Source organism: Fusarium oxysporum, chromosome VI, assembly GCF_013085055.1.
Source record: "Fusarium oxysporum Fo47 chromosome VI, complete sequence".
Lineage (NCBI taxonomy): Eukaryota > Fungi > Ascomycota > Sordariomycetes > Hypocreales > Nectriaceae > Fusarium > Fusarium oxysporum.
Window position 1 is genome coordinate 562,185 of NC_072845.1, and position 12,710 is coordinate 574,894.

The window sequence follows — 12,710 nt, forward strand, 5'->3', positions numbered from 1 at the left end:
CCTTGAATATTCGTATCAGCGTGGCATTGAAGCATAAACTATTTTTTCTAGGCTTGAGTGACTCACGCAGCCTGGTGATCGCTCTCTCTTAGGGATGTGTCGTCGCAATTGGTGGTTGAGGGATCCACTTCTTTTTATCACATCAGTCAAAAGTGTTAACTCGATGCCAGCACCAGGCTGAACAGCTGCCTGACATAACCGGCAGATTAATATTTAATAATCCTAATTAAGCTATATAATATCCTCCATTACTGCTTGATATTTCTTTTCTCGTAGTAGTGGTAGAAACTGAAGAAATAAGTAGCCGTCTTATTATTATTCTTTATTACTCCAAGCCCCCTTTTCTCTGCGTTGCGCCAACCCTAAGTTAACGCTAGCTAACCCCAAGTGTAGGTTAGGGTTATTTTCGACCAATTAGCTACTCGACTTCGACCAAAGCGATATGAACCAAATTTGCGCACCCTGCGATCCCATTTTAGTGTGCGATTTGACTCAAATCGTCTGCGAATAATTCTTAGGCGGAAGATACAGCTGCGTATAGGTGTGAATTTTTGAGAGGTTTCGTCTAGTGACGAGGGTTGAGATTTTATATTATTTAGTATTTAATAAGATTTTCTATTCAATAGTAAACTGTCCTTACGGATATTCGTAGTTTTCCCTAAAATCTATTGTGTAAACATTATATCCCTGACCTCGAATGTAAACCAACCGCCCTGATATTGTTTCCATGACTTAGTTGAATTGTCTATCGTCTGAGGAAGCAATAGTAGCGGTAGTAGTGGCACCCCTGTAAATCCCTTCCGAGCTTTGTTGACCCTGTGAACGTAGATTGTGGCGAACGTAATGCATGCTTTGAGCGCGCGCTGTTGGCTAAATTTCTGCAATAACATGCTTAATTTCATCGCCAACTCCTCATTCCACTTGGCGGCTTCATCATTCAAGACGGAGAGAGCTTCCGTGCCGCCGCGCCGTGAAAGGAGGTAGATGGTGGTTAGACGCGAGATCCGGAGTGTGCCAATGACCTCGTCAGCTCGTGCAGCCCCAAAAACAAGAGATTTCGGGATAGTGACCTTCGAGATGAGACTTGGCTTCCTGGTGAACATGGACAGCAGTGCAACTCCCAGATCTCCGGTAAGAGATGCAAATATGTCAAGAAGTCGTAAAAGACTAAGACGGTTGTCGATCCAATGCTTGTGTGTCAGTGGCTTGTCAGATTCGCCAGATTTGCCAGATTTGGCAAAATACTTGTGAGGAGGCTGAGTCAATTGAAATTGCAGCAGTGATAGGGTGTCTAGAGGAAGTTCCCAAAGAGCGTTGGCTTCGAGCACTGCAGCGTGGCCAGCGTCAGTATTCGAGTCAATCAAGGCGAGCTGTGCGAGGGATTTAGATAGCCTGGAGTGAGCTACAATGCGGTACTCCATTATGTCATAGTCGACCTTTTTGTTTTGGCCAAAGTTTGTTAGGACACTGTTGGGCTGATCGAGGCTGATGCCGAATCCTTCAATGTGCCCTCCAAAACTTATGAGATATCTTGGCCAACAAAACTGTTCAGCATCACCGGCCTGTGTCCGAGATCCAAAGTTAGGAGGAAGCCGTGGGAAAACATACTCGAAGTCCTTGCCGCCGAGAAGCTGGTTGACAAACCTCTGGCAGTTGTTTCTCCACATATTCCAGGACATCTTCATCCTTGAATCCATAAGGAGCTCGGCGATTCGGAGAAGGTACTTCTCAACTTCCACCCCAAGAAGCTGTTTGATATAAACAATGAGCTCTCTAGCTGATCTGTGAAGTTGTTCCCGTTGGGCAGACACTCTCTTTGATGAGTATCTGCACTTTGGAGCGACTCTGATCAAACAATGGATAACAGCAGCCTCTTTCAGGTTTCCACTTGCTGGATAGCCCGAGAATGAACCGCCGTAAATACGCTTCAGGCACGCGAGTGTTGATCTAGAGGATACCCGCCTGTGTTCCCTGTAGAACCCACGTTTCTTGCTTTCCTTGTCCTGGTAGAATATAGCACAATCCGCAAACAGGCCTAGAGGATCGTCCGCCGTTGAACTGAACAACGTGGGCTGAGGCCGTGGGGTTATCAACACTCCGCGCCGAGTACTGTAGAATGCCCTCAATCACAGGCCCGACACACGTTTTGGAAGGGGACTTACTTCGGAACACCTGACCCAAAAATAATTGGCCCAAACATCAGGGCTAGGTGGAAATGTCCTGCTGGGGTCATAATACCTTTGGCAGTTGACTTAAGCTGAGATAATCCATAGGTGTTAGTTGAGGGCAGGAATAGGATTAAAGCCGTATTGTGTATTAGATGCAGTTTTCCTATAATTCCCTGTAATGCTTGAGGTCTACCCTTGTACCCTCGAGTAAATCTCAGTACCTCTCTTAAAAGGTTCTTGGATGGAGATTTATATTTATCCTTAAAATACTTCTTATTTTCCTTTTTACTGAGCTCCTTTTGAAATTCTGCTGTGCCTATTGCCCAAGCTTAGATTTTCACATTAAGACTGAAGTGTAGTTAGAAACTTCGTACCTTTATTCTTTGGGTTTTGATAATGCCAACGATGGAAATGATCTTGGTTGCAGTCATCATGGCTCAAACCGACTGCAAAACATTGCGTACAAAGCCGACGATTCGAATGCTTCAAGAGCGAAACTGAAGATCTTATTTTTACCTTTCCGTTAGCTTTGATGGCAGCCGATGGACGGTCTGCAGATGCTCTGTCACGATCATTAGCTTGACGCCCAAGTAGACTGAAAAGCGCAATGATTCAGGGAGGTACCTGTCTGGACAGCCGTTGCGGCACTCGTAATACAATGGAGATCTGATCAAGAAACAGCGTCGGCTATAACAAACCCCTCGTAATGCTGTATCAGAAATTTGTCCATGTCCGTCACTTTCAGTGGTAGCTCTGGTGACCTCCTAAAACCAGCTAAGAGTGAGGTGAGCATTGATAACTCCCCCTGAACTAAGGCCTGCAAGCATTTGCATGGCTTTGAAATTTTGCAATGACTGAAAGTAGCTCTCAGGACACTCTATTGCAGAGTTTCGCAATGTGATAACTACTTCCCTGAATCGGACACAATCCGTACCAGTAGAGAGCATGGCTAAGGCATCATCGCCGAAAAGTGATTAAACTAAATGCCTATCTAGCCTAAACAACAAAGTTAAAACATCATTATTGTTATCATTAGCAAGTCTATAAAACTAGACACTAATGATAATAGAATCATTAATTTTTATTCTCCTTAAGAAATCCCTGAGCCCTAAAAGCTCTCTCTAAAATTTCTCGAATAACCTGTTGTTTCCGGAAATTATACTGCATTACTGTCTCTCCAAGTAAGTTACTCTTTTCCATCGCTTCCATCTTCGTTCGTGCATATAGCTCTCTGTCGTCCTCGTGCGTAGTAAGCCATTCTTTCATAATTTGATGCCTGACTAATTCGGCCGTTCCATGTGCAAATACATGTAAGTTGCAGTAGTAAGGATTGTTCGTATTAAAGAAGCGGTGCTCATGCCACGTAGGTTCACGCGTTAGGAACTGGAAACCTTTAGACTCTAGGGCTGGGATGTAGGTGGCTTCAGCGGTCGGATCGGGGACCGTCAGGTCAATGTCGATAATAGCCTTAGCCGGTAGGTTAGGTACGGCAGTCGACCCGACATGGCTGATGCTTAAGGCTTTATGACCGAGGGCTTCCTGAATGATAGATTTGAGGGTCTGGAACTGCTGTGGCCAGGCAGGATCTGGTGGCTCAATTTGCAGAGGAAGCTTCTCGAATGTGCGCTTCCCAACGCGCTGAACTATAGAGGGATCGTACTCATAGTGCTTTAGCACATCTTGAATCGAACAAGTCATGATAAAAAGCCCTATACTTCGGTCTGTATAGTAGAGGATCTTAACTTTTAAAAAAATTTAAGATAAGTGTTGTGGCTAATCTGGATGTATAGATATATGTGTTTATATCTAGATATGTGATTTTCTTTTTTTTTTTTTTTTTACCTCGGTGTGAGTCATCCGGCCAGCGGCTGTGGGCACCAGGGTTGGTACAGGTATGGGCTCCCCTCTTATCTGCACGGGTACCCCGTGCAGGTATGGATGGCCCTATAAAGTGCATTACGTAGTAAGAGACAGTTATCGCCGGCCTATCAGCCAACATTTTTAGTCTATTGTCGCGTATATTTTCCGTTTTCGGTTTTCTTTGTATTATACAGATGTGGCATTAGCCCTTCTAACCCATTCCCTCCGAGAGTCTGGTATGCGAAACAGCAGTTATTCTGCTAGTGTCTGCAAGGATTACCCCAGCGTACTCGCTAGATGATTTGTAAACTATATCTCCGCCTCAGAACAAAAATGCATGTGACAATGTACACTGACAGGCCATATTATTTCGCCAGCACCTCGACAACGTCGCAACCATGCATTTAACCAAACCTCCCCCTTACTTTTTTTTTTTTTTTTTTTTAAACAGTGTTATAGATGAGGCCAGGCCTCTTAACCTACGAGCCTACTAGGTACGAGTAATGAATATGGATCGCCACTAGTCTGCCTTTTATATGCTTCTAACATCCCCTCTAAGAATCCAGAAACGACACGGATGACTCCTAGGGAAATACCCACGAAGCCATGGCCGGTGTTCTAAGAGGCATCCACCATCTGGTGAGATATGCCTTCTGGGCATATCAGAATGAAGACGGAGCCGAGTTTCGTATGGGCGCAATCGATCTGCATGGGCCTGTTGCCTTCCGAAAACTCCAAATAGAGACTGCCTTCTGGAAAAACGCAGGGACGGCCATCACTCCTAACACGCATGTACACTTGGGTGCCTGCAATGGCGACACTCTAGTCCTCGCATTTAGAGGAACCGATCTGCCGATGCGATTTGAGGATGTCAACCTGAAGCGATTATGGGGTTTCTGGGGGAACCTTTGGACAGATTTTTCCTTTGGCTTGACTACAATTGACTGGCCCAATGTGGAACTCCCGAACGTGATTGTACACGAAGGCTTCTTGCTTCCTTTCAATAATCTTCTGAAGGACGATAGGTTGCTAAACTGCATCGACTAACTGGAGCGAAGCACACCAAACCAAATTTTTAAAAAGACTGAAATCTGTGGCCACAGTCTCGGGGTGCTTTAGCGACCTTGTGCGCCTTATGGTGCAGCATACGTTGGCCAGACAAGGATATTACCTGCGTAACCCTTGGCTCTCCAAGGGTTGGGAACCAAGACTTTGTCAATGAGTTCACTTACCGACACATCCAGTGTTACCGGTTGGTGCAGCAATACGACCCGATTCCTACCGTCCCTGACAGATACAGCCAGGTTGTTCCCATTGGAATTCCACCCTCCTATCCGGGCCTCAGAATCAGGCATAGGAAATATCGGCATGCTGGAGAATCACTGTCCTTGTGGCAACATGTTGGCGGGGAGATAGTCCTACGGGGATTAGACCCCTCATATTTAAACGACGAAGAAATGGCTGGGAATCTTTCCATTCCGGTTGATATCGCTCTACGTCTTGAAGGGTGGGTCCCTTACTGGTCGTGGAGAGGAGCCCGAATATTATGGAATTTGCCGCACCACAATGCCTCACATTGCGCCAGGACAGTGCAAAGGATCGTGGAAAAGGAAGGCAAGCCGTTCGCCCCCGCCCCCTATCTTTGTGCCCTAATCTCGAGGCTTGTTAAATATAACGAAGGGCATGGTCAGAAAACATGCGAGAACTTGGAACCTTCCAGAACGATATAGGAGTCGAACGTCACGGAACTGTGATACAGTCGGACAATGAGAAGGTGAGGGAAGGTGCGAAGGAAGATGCGTAAGTGATGGGCGAGGAACATCGAGTGATGCCAGGGAAAATAAATAGTTGTTTAATACTGTCAAGGAAGCTGCCGGAAGTCACAATAGGTAGGACACGTGCCACATAATCCTGCCTAGTGTACGCAGTCATGGTAGTAATTCAGGCCTCTCAAGCAGAGTTAAGTAAGGTTAAAATGGAAAAGACTTAAGTAGGGCTTTCTTTTGTTAGATTTGTGACTGGGAATGGACTCCACTTTCCTTTAGTTATAATATTATTTATATGTCTAGAAAAGTAGGGGAATTAAACTAACCCTCCCTAACAGACTAATATTAGGTAGCCCTACTGCCTCTATACAGGCAGGTATAGAAAGTTTTAACCTATCAAGACAAGGCCAGGTGCAAGGCCAGGCGGCAAGATAGGCAGTAAACCAAGCAGAAAGCCAGTTACAAGGTTGATTACCAGAGTTAGAGTACAGACTATTTATATCTATTACTTGTATCTTATTAGTTTAAATTGGAAGTATTGAAATGGAGCCTGTTCTAGGGTCACACCGGATGACATTGCGCAATGGCTGATGGAGATGCAATATGGTTTGACACCCAACTTGTCATCATATGCAAAGCACTCAGCAAGTTAGATGATGTAGGCGTCGCACAATGGTTTTGTCTGAAGGGTGGAAAGACGGGTCTCGTGATGAGAGTGCAGATATTAGTAAGAAACGTCTAGGGAAGCCTGATAAAATTGCAGTTGAAGCCATGGTCTCCCCGACTGTAGACATCATGAGTCTTAGTACATCTCTGGCTGCTAGTCCAAGGCAAACGATCAGGATGCTGGAATATGTCATATTCTCAAATTGGTCTGGCTTCCTGATATGTCGCCACCGGAGTTGACTTCTTGTCGTCTTTCGCCCGTCAACTCCGCGAATCAACTCAAAGCCCATAAGATAAAAGTCCTCCAGAGACAGGGGCGAGTCTGGCCGTTGGAGAAAGAAGACTGATTCCGCTAGCTTCAATGCGAGCTTAAATCGATAATCCAGAAGCGTCTCAGCTTCGGGAAAGGAGTCGTACTTGATAGTCAATTCCAGTGTAATAGCTGAGACAATCGGGTAGGGAGCCACTTGAGTAAAGATGAATTGGTTTGTCTCCTCATGGAAGAAATAACGTTCCACCTTGAGTAGCCGCAGATCAGCGGCTGGAGAGAGGCAATGAAGTGCTGCCACCAAATTGTAGTTTCCACTTTTCTCTTTCCCTTGGTTGCCTCCACTAATCAGGCTGTAAGGCAGGGACCCCGGTCCGAGTAATGCAAGGCGGCTAGATATTCCAATACCGACATGGCCCCCCCTTGAAATAACAATTCCAAAATTTCACTTTTCAAAACTCTAGTAACAGTTACTGTAAACCACATCCATCAGTTTGCAAACTTGCGTGCAAGAGATCAGCCTATTACTACTGCAAACGACTTGCGCAATCTCCCTCCGATCCTTGAGCAGAGCAAAAGAGTTAGACATAAGGTCAGCGAAACAAGTATTACACATGCTCCAGGAGTCGTTTTGATCCTATATGGGTTTCAACGCTCGACGTGACTGGCCTGTTCGCTAAATTTAGTAACGGTAAAGACATTTATTATTACCAAGTAACCCAAGTCCTATCTCTATTGTTAATCAAGGCAATGCGACGTTTCGAAAGTTGTGACGAAAAAGATGCCGAGCGTCCGTTTGAGACAACGAATACTTCCATGCCCATCTCAAACCGAATATGTATATACGATGCCAAACGTTCGGGACGCTCTACATGGGATTACATCATGAACACATTTATAATTAGCAAGACTGAATATGTACAGACCGCCAAGCACGAATTCCTTCAAGAAATTCACATTTTCCGCCAAGCTCAGAGTCATCACGTGGTCAAACTCAGTCATGCATTTGAACTATCGTCTGAGGGAGTCAAAAACATAGAACTAGCAATTGTGATGCCGACACGGATATGGATCTAGACGAATATCTACGCGCGCCTCTGTTCGCAAAGAAGCAAGAAGAAAGACAAAAACGAATCCACCAATGGTTTTACTGTTTGGCTAATGCGATAGAGTTTATTCATGGTATTGGCATACGACATCGGGACATCAAACCAAAAAACATCTTAGTCCATGGTGATAAGATACTACTGGCAGACTTTGGAATATCAAGCATGGGCTTGCTTGCCGCACTGTCTACAGCTATACCACAGCTGGCCCGATCAAAATCGCCGACACATTGCGCACCAGAGGTAGAAGAAGGGAGCAGTCGAGGCAGATCAGCAGACATCCTTGCTTTAGGAGCTGTCTTTCTCGATATGATTGCTGCCTAACAATCAAAGACCCACAATATTAATAACCTCAAAAAGAATTCCTATGCCCAAAGTCTTACGCATATTCATCTTTGGATAGACTCAGCCCATAATGACATTGGCGCAGATCATTGGCGCCTTGACATCCCATCTCTGTGCCGAAAGATGTTAGATCTTCAGAGAGGCCAACGGCCTAATTACTTCTAAAGTGCAGAAAAGTCTTCCGTCCTTGCCGGAGTCATACGATTCAAACTCAATGTCTTGCGGCTGCATCAACAACGATACCATGGAATCAAATGCTGTTTTAATAGAAAAGTGCAAACAAGGTTCATTGACCGAGGTTAAAGACGTCGTCGAAAAGTATGCAAACTCATCTGTTATAGGTGCGTTACATCAAGCCTCTGCTCGTGGAGCCGTGGATATTGTTACCTATCTGGTTGACCAGCATGCTAAAGTAAATGTGGAAGATTAGAGCGGTCAAACAGCACTTCACTGTGCTTCAGGGATGGGAGCTTTCTAATTGAGAAAGATGCCGAAATCGATAGATCTGACGAGTAAGGCTGGATACCTCTCCACTCTGCCGCTGGTTGCGTAAGACTTGGGGTTATAGAGCAACTGTTGGTCAGGGCCAAAGAACTGGGAAACACTAGGGCTGTCATTGAAGCCGTGGATACGTACGGACAGACCGCCATTCACCTCACAGCTAAAAGAGGACATGAGTCGGCAGTCAAATTGATTCTGGAGACACTATTCGAGGCTGGTGGGCATACAAAGCGATAGATATCCGACAAAGGAGGGCGAACAGCCCTCCATGGTACTGTTGGATATGGCTCCGTTGAGCTGGCCAGGCGACTACTTCATCATGGTGCTGATGCGAATTGCCAAGACAACGACGACCGAACACCACTCCACTGCAGCGTACTGGGAGACGAATCAAAAAAACATATCAAGGGCATGGTGGCCCTCCTGGTTAAAAACGGAGCTAATATTATGATACTTGATGGCAACGGCCGACAGGCCTGCTGGCTGGCCCGCGGAAAGCCAGAGATTCAGAAGTTTCTCAATGATGAGGAAGATCAACGCGCGAATATGGGAGTGAAGTGAGTCCTGCTTTTTTATACTATCGAGGTCAAGCATGAGGACTCAGATATTGATTCTGGCAGACATACATCCGTGCCCGTCAGCACAGAACACAGTGATGCACCCCAAGAAAATATTTTTGCTGGGTTCCATGCCAATTTCATATTCTTCATGACAATTGCTCAATGTGCAAAAGTCGGTTTCATGCCAGCGGATTGGAAATTGGATGCTCGACTTGAGTTACTAGGCAGAGGGGCAACAGGTGATGTGAGACCATATGCTTCGGCCCCGGCGATTATTTATGAGTCATTATTGCTTATGTGGCATCTTCACGACCTAGCTAGAAGGGGGGCATTAATAAAATTTCAAGGCGAGGAAAATTCTTCAAGGTATAGTAAAATACCACTTACTTATTGTATATTCACTCCCTCTGACCTCAGCCTTTAGTTCTGAGACACGGCCGAGAAACGAAAGATTTCTCGGTGTTATAAAACACCTTTCCTTAAGCGTGCGTCTCGTCCCATTCTTTCACAAGGGAGATTAATCGAACGTTGACCTTTACCACAGATTCTTCGCGCCATGTTCTCTTTGATGAAAATGGACTATCGAGTTCGAACATATGTCGCAAAATGTCTTGACAGTCGTGCTCGCGACTCATCATGTAATCACTGTGCGAGAACAGCCGCTTTTAAAGTCGCAATGTGTTATAAAATTGGCTTTGGTGTTAGTATCGACGAGGAAGCAGCTAAAGAATGGCTGCAAAATTCGAACTTCTATCTATCGGATCTCCAAAGCCAACTTGACTATGCCAAACAGCTGCCACGGACTGGAAACGGAGTCTTCGAAATTAAAAATGTATTACTTTCAAGCCAATGCAGTTAGGAAATATGGAAACCTGAATCTCGAATCTGCAAGGCGATATGTCATCCACGAAATTAGGAGTGTGAAGAAGGCGTTTGGAGGTGGTCATTGGCTCATCTTCCCATTGAGAACTGAGCATATCATGCTTCTCACAGCTCAAGAGCAAATGGGTGAAGCTATGCGCGAGGCGGAGGAATTGGAAAATGACCTGAGAGAAAGCCTTGGTGGCTCGCATCCCCTACGCCTGCATACGGCAACAACCCTCGCCAGTCTTTACACAAAACAATATCGCTGGGAAGACGCTGTGGGCATCCTCCAGGCTACAAGGAGAGCCTTAGTTCAGGCCCTTGGTAAAGATCACATGCTGGCTGTGAGGGCAGTTGGCTTGCTAGCCATGATGCTCATGAACCAAGGAAAATACGAGGAAGCAGACGCTGAATTTGGCTCCCTTTCAAAGCTTGCAGAGATGAGCGAAACGACCCGCGAAATGTACAGGAGAGAGGCAGGTATGCATCAATGTACACTGCTCGAGATGGAGGGAAACTTCCATGAAGCCAAGGCAATCAGGGTTACGACAGTGCATACGAATGGTTTGTCATCCGAAATTCCCAAGCTCCTGAAGAACACCAACCAAGGCTGGTATGCCTTCAGGCGTGAAGACTTCACACTAGCCGAATCTTTGCTGGCAGAAGTAATGAAGAAGGCAAATGATCTACTCAAGACGGACAACCCACCAGAACATAGTCAACTCTTGAACATTTCGATGATATCAAAGCGAAACCTTGCTCTGGTAATTCGTTGCCACCATCGCTACGAAGCAGCGGAGTCTCTGCAGCGGGAATTGCTGATAGAACGAGATAGACACGAGAATCAGACCAGCTTGGAGACCCTGAACGCGATGTTCGATCTCGCTCATACTCTTCAGATACAGGAAAGATGGGCGGAGGCAGAACATTTCTTTACCAAAGTCAAGATCGATCGAGTACAATTGTTTGGACAGATGCATAGGGAGGATACTTTACTTTGTAGTCAGAGGCTATGGAAGTTGCTCAGTTGGTAATGCGCTTCTGTGAATTTCCTCTGTGCAATGACCAACTAACTGAGCAACATACTGGCTTCCGGCTCCAATGGATCTATAAGCAGCCTACATAGGAATATCGTACATTGGTTGAATGCTACTGTCAAAGCTCCCTTTTCTGAGGAAGCGCTGACACAGATGATTGCTATGAGTCGAACACTTGGGGACTTCTATGAGGATTCGAATGCTGCAGAAGATGAAGACAATGGCGAAGAGGAGGAGGGCGGACACAAGCCTCCGGAACGAGCTATAGATATGCTTTGAGAACGGAATGACGCGGCAGAGTAGGTTTACTACAGAGCGGTTCTAAAATAGTGCTAAGGAATTATTGAAGAATCTTTTAATACCGGTATTTTGTTACTTAACTGAGTTCGAATGGCATAAATGAATCTCTATTTTGTAGTTTTCGACATTACCGACAAAGAACTATCTTTCTATTATTTCCGGCAAATGATTCCGAGAATAAGACAGCGAGTTGATATACCGCTAGAGCTCTGTTGATGATTCTATGGATACATTTTAAACCAAGTTTAAGATTATAACAGAGTATTAGTGCTCATGCAGCTCTTATATGTGAGCCTTCTGTCAATTCAAGGTGCAGTTCTTAACCCCGTCCGTCATGTCATCTTCTTCAAATACTCCCTCCCGCCCTCAACGATCCTTCTATTCAAAACAACAAACTCATCTTTCTCACTCCCCTCAACAGCCAGATACGTAAAGAACGCACCTAGCTCCTCATTCCGAATAACATAATCATCACCCAGTAGCAACTGAGCCAAATACCCAGGCACTCTCATCCTGTTGGTAATAACACCGCCAGGTCTTAACATCCAAGCCTTCCAAACAGCTGCATGCTCTTTCGCAAGCTCTAGTGAGCGAAGCTCATACAAGCCCTGAAACTGTCAGCGGTGGTGAGATAAGATGGGAGGGGGACGTACTTTGAGTTTACGAGGGTAGTCATTAACCCATAACTTCGCATCTTGTTCCTGAACAACCCACTTCCCACTGAGATGAATGAACCGAAATGGTTCTCGCTTAGGTTGTTTCTCGAGAAGAGGCGCGAAGGCAGTTTGGAAAGCGAGGGGGTACTCCATATCAACGTTGACGTTTCCTCTATACGAGCCCATTGCACTATTATCATCAGCCCCAAATCCTCCTTCACAATAACAAGATCAACTTACCAAATCATAGCAGCGGCGTCGACGTGCGGGAGGAGAATATCTTCAGACCATTTTGAAAAGTCTTTTATCATGACAGTCTGAAGTTTCGCATGATCTGATACATCAGCGGGGAGGGCGCGGCGCACGAATGCGACTACTGAAGTAATCTTTGGATGGGAGAGACATTGGCGGAAGGCTTCGCTGCCGATGGAGCCTGATGCGCCGAGGAAGAGGACTTTCATGTTTAATTGCTTCTATTGTGCTGAAGTTTGGTTCGTAAGAGAGTAATGAGGCTCAAGCTACCCTTATATAAAGGGAGTTGGTAGATGTTCCTGGAAATGCTGGTTGCGGCGGCATGCGGACTTTCAAGGATGACGATCCCAAAGTCCGCTGG

The 12,710-nt window shown here is 45.6% G+C and overlaps 7 protein-coding genes across 7 annotated transcripts; 4 read left to right on the forward strand and 3 right to left on the reverse strand.

Annotated features, from left to right (window-relative positions):
- Positions 1 to 665: 665 nt before the first annotated feature.
- FOBCDRAFT_202597 (uncharacterized protein) lies at positions 666 to 2,599 on the reverse strand (the record flags this gene model as incomplete). The annotated part of the gene is made up of 3 exons (XM_054704932.2): positions 666 to 2,058; positions 2,163 to 2,257; positions 2,543 to 2,599. 3 exons carry the CDS (start codon positions 2,597 to 2,599, stop codon positions 666 to 668), a joined length of 1,545 nt encoding a protein of 514 aa, XP_054560907.2.
- Positions 2,600 to 3,018: 419 nt separating this feature from the next.
- Positions 3,019 to 3,959, reverse strand: FOBCDRAFT_225016 (GrpB protein-domain-containing protein). The gene has a single exon (XM_054704933.2). It carries the CDS (start codon positions 3,864 to 3,866, stop codon positions 3,243 to 3,245), a length of 624 nt encoding a protein of 207 aa, XP_054560908.1. The 5' UTR covers positions 3,867 to 3,959; the 3' UTR covers positions 3,019 to 3,242.
- Positions 3,960 to 4,464: 505 nt separating this feature from the next.
- On the forward strand, positions 4,465 to 5,123 carry FOBCDRAFT_225017 (uncharacterized protein). The gene is made up of 2 exons (XM_054704934.2): positions 4,465 to 4,522; positions 4,588 to 5,123. Exon 2 carries the CDS (start codon positions 4,635 to 4,637, stop codon positions 5,073 to 5,075), a length of 441 nt encoding a protein of 146 aa, XP_054560909.1. The 5' UTR covers positions 4,465 to 4,522; positions 4,588 to 4,634; the 3' UTR covers positions 5,076 to 5,123.
- Positions 5,124 to 7,795: 2,672 nt separating this feature from the next.
- On the forward strand, positions 7,796 to 8,158 carry FOBCDRAFT_138362 (kinase-like domain-containing protein; the record flags this gene model as incomplete). Its single annotated transcript, XM_059607995.1, has 1 exon — positions 7,796 to 8,158. One exon carries the CDS (start codon positions 7,796 to 7,798, stop codon positions 8,156 to 8,158), a length of 363 nt encoding a protein of 120 aa, XP_059467325.1.
- A 235-nt stretch (positions 8,159 to 8,393) lies between these two features.
- FOBCDRAFT_202600 (ankyrin repeat-containing domain protein) lies at positions 8,394 to 9,241 on the forward strand (the record flags this gene model as incomplete). Its single annotated transcript, XM_059609039.1, has 2 exons — positions 8,394 to 8,591; positions 8,918 to 9,241. 2 exons carry the CDS (start codon positions 8,394 to 8,396, stop codon positions 9,239 to 9,241), a joined length of 522 nt encoding a protein of 173 aa, XP_059467326.1.
- An 829-nt stretch (positions 9,242 to 10,070) lies between these two features.
- Positions 10,071 to 11,420, forward strand: FOBCDRAFT_261563 (uncharacterized protein; the record flags this gene model as incomplete). The annotated part of the gene is made up of 2 exons (XM_054704935.1): positions 10,071 to 11,134; positions 11,231 to 11,420. The coding sequence occupies 2 exons, from the start codon at positions 10,071 to 10,073 to the stop codon at positions 11,418 to 11,420; spliced, it is 1,254 nt and encodes a 417-aa protein (XP_054560910.1).
- Positions 11,421 to 11,773: 353 nt separating this feature from the next.
- Positions 11,774 to 12,671, reverse strand: FOBCDRAFT_320227 (uncharacterized protein; the record flags this gene model as incomplete). Its single annotated transcript, XM_031187368.3, has 3 exons — positions 12,338 to 12,671; positions 12,095 to 12,287; positions 11,774 to 12,049 (listed from the first exon to the last, which is right to left on the reverse strand). The coding sequence occupies exons 1-3, from the start codon at positions 12,556 to 12,558 to the stop codon at positions 11,774 to 11,776; spliced, it is 690 nt and encodes a 229-aa protein (XP_031038503.2). The 5' UTR covers positions 12,559 to 12,671.
- Positions 12,672 to 12,710: the final 39 nt, after the last annotated feature.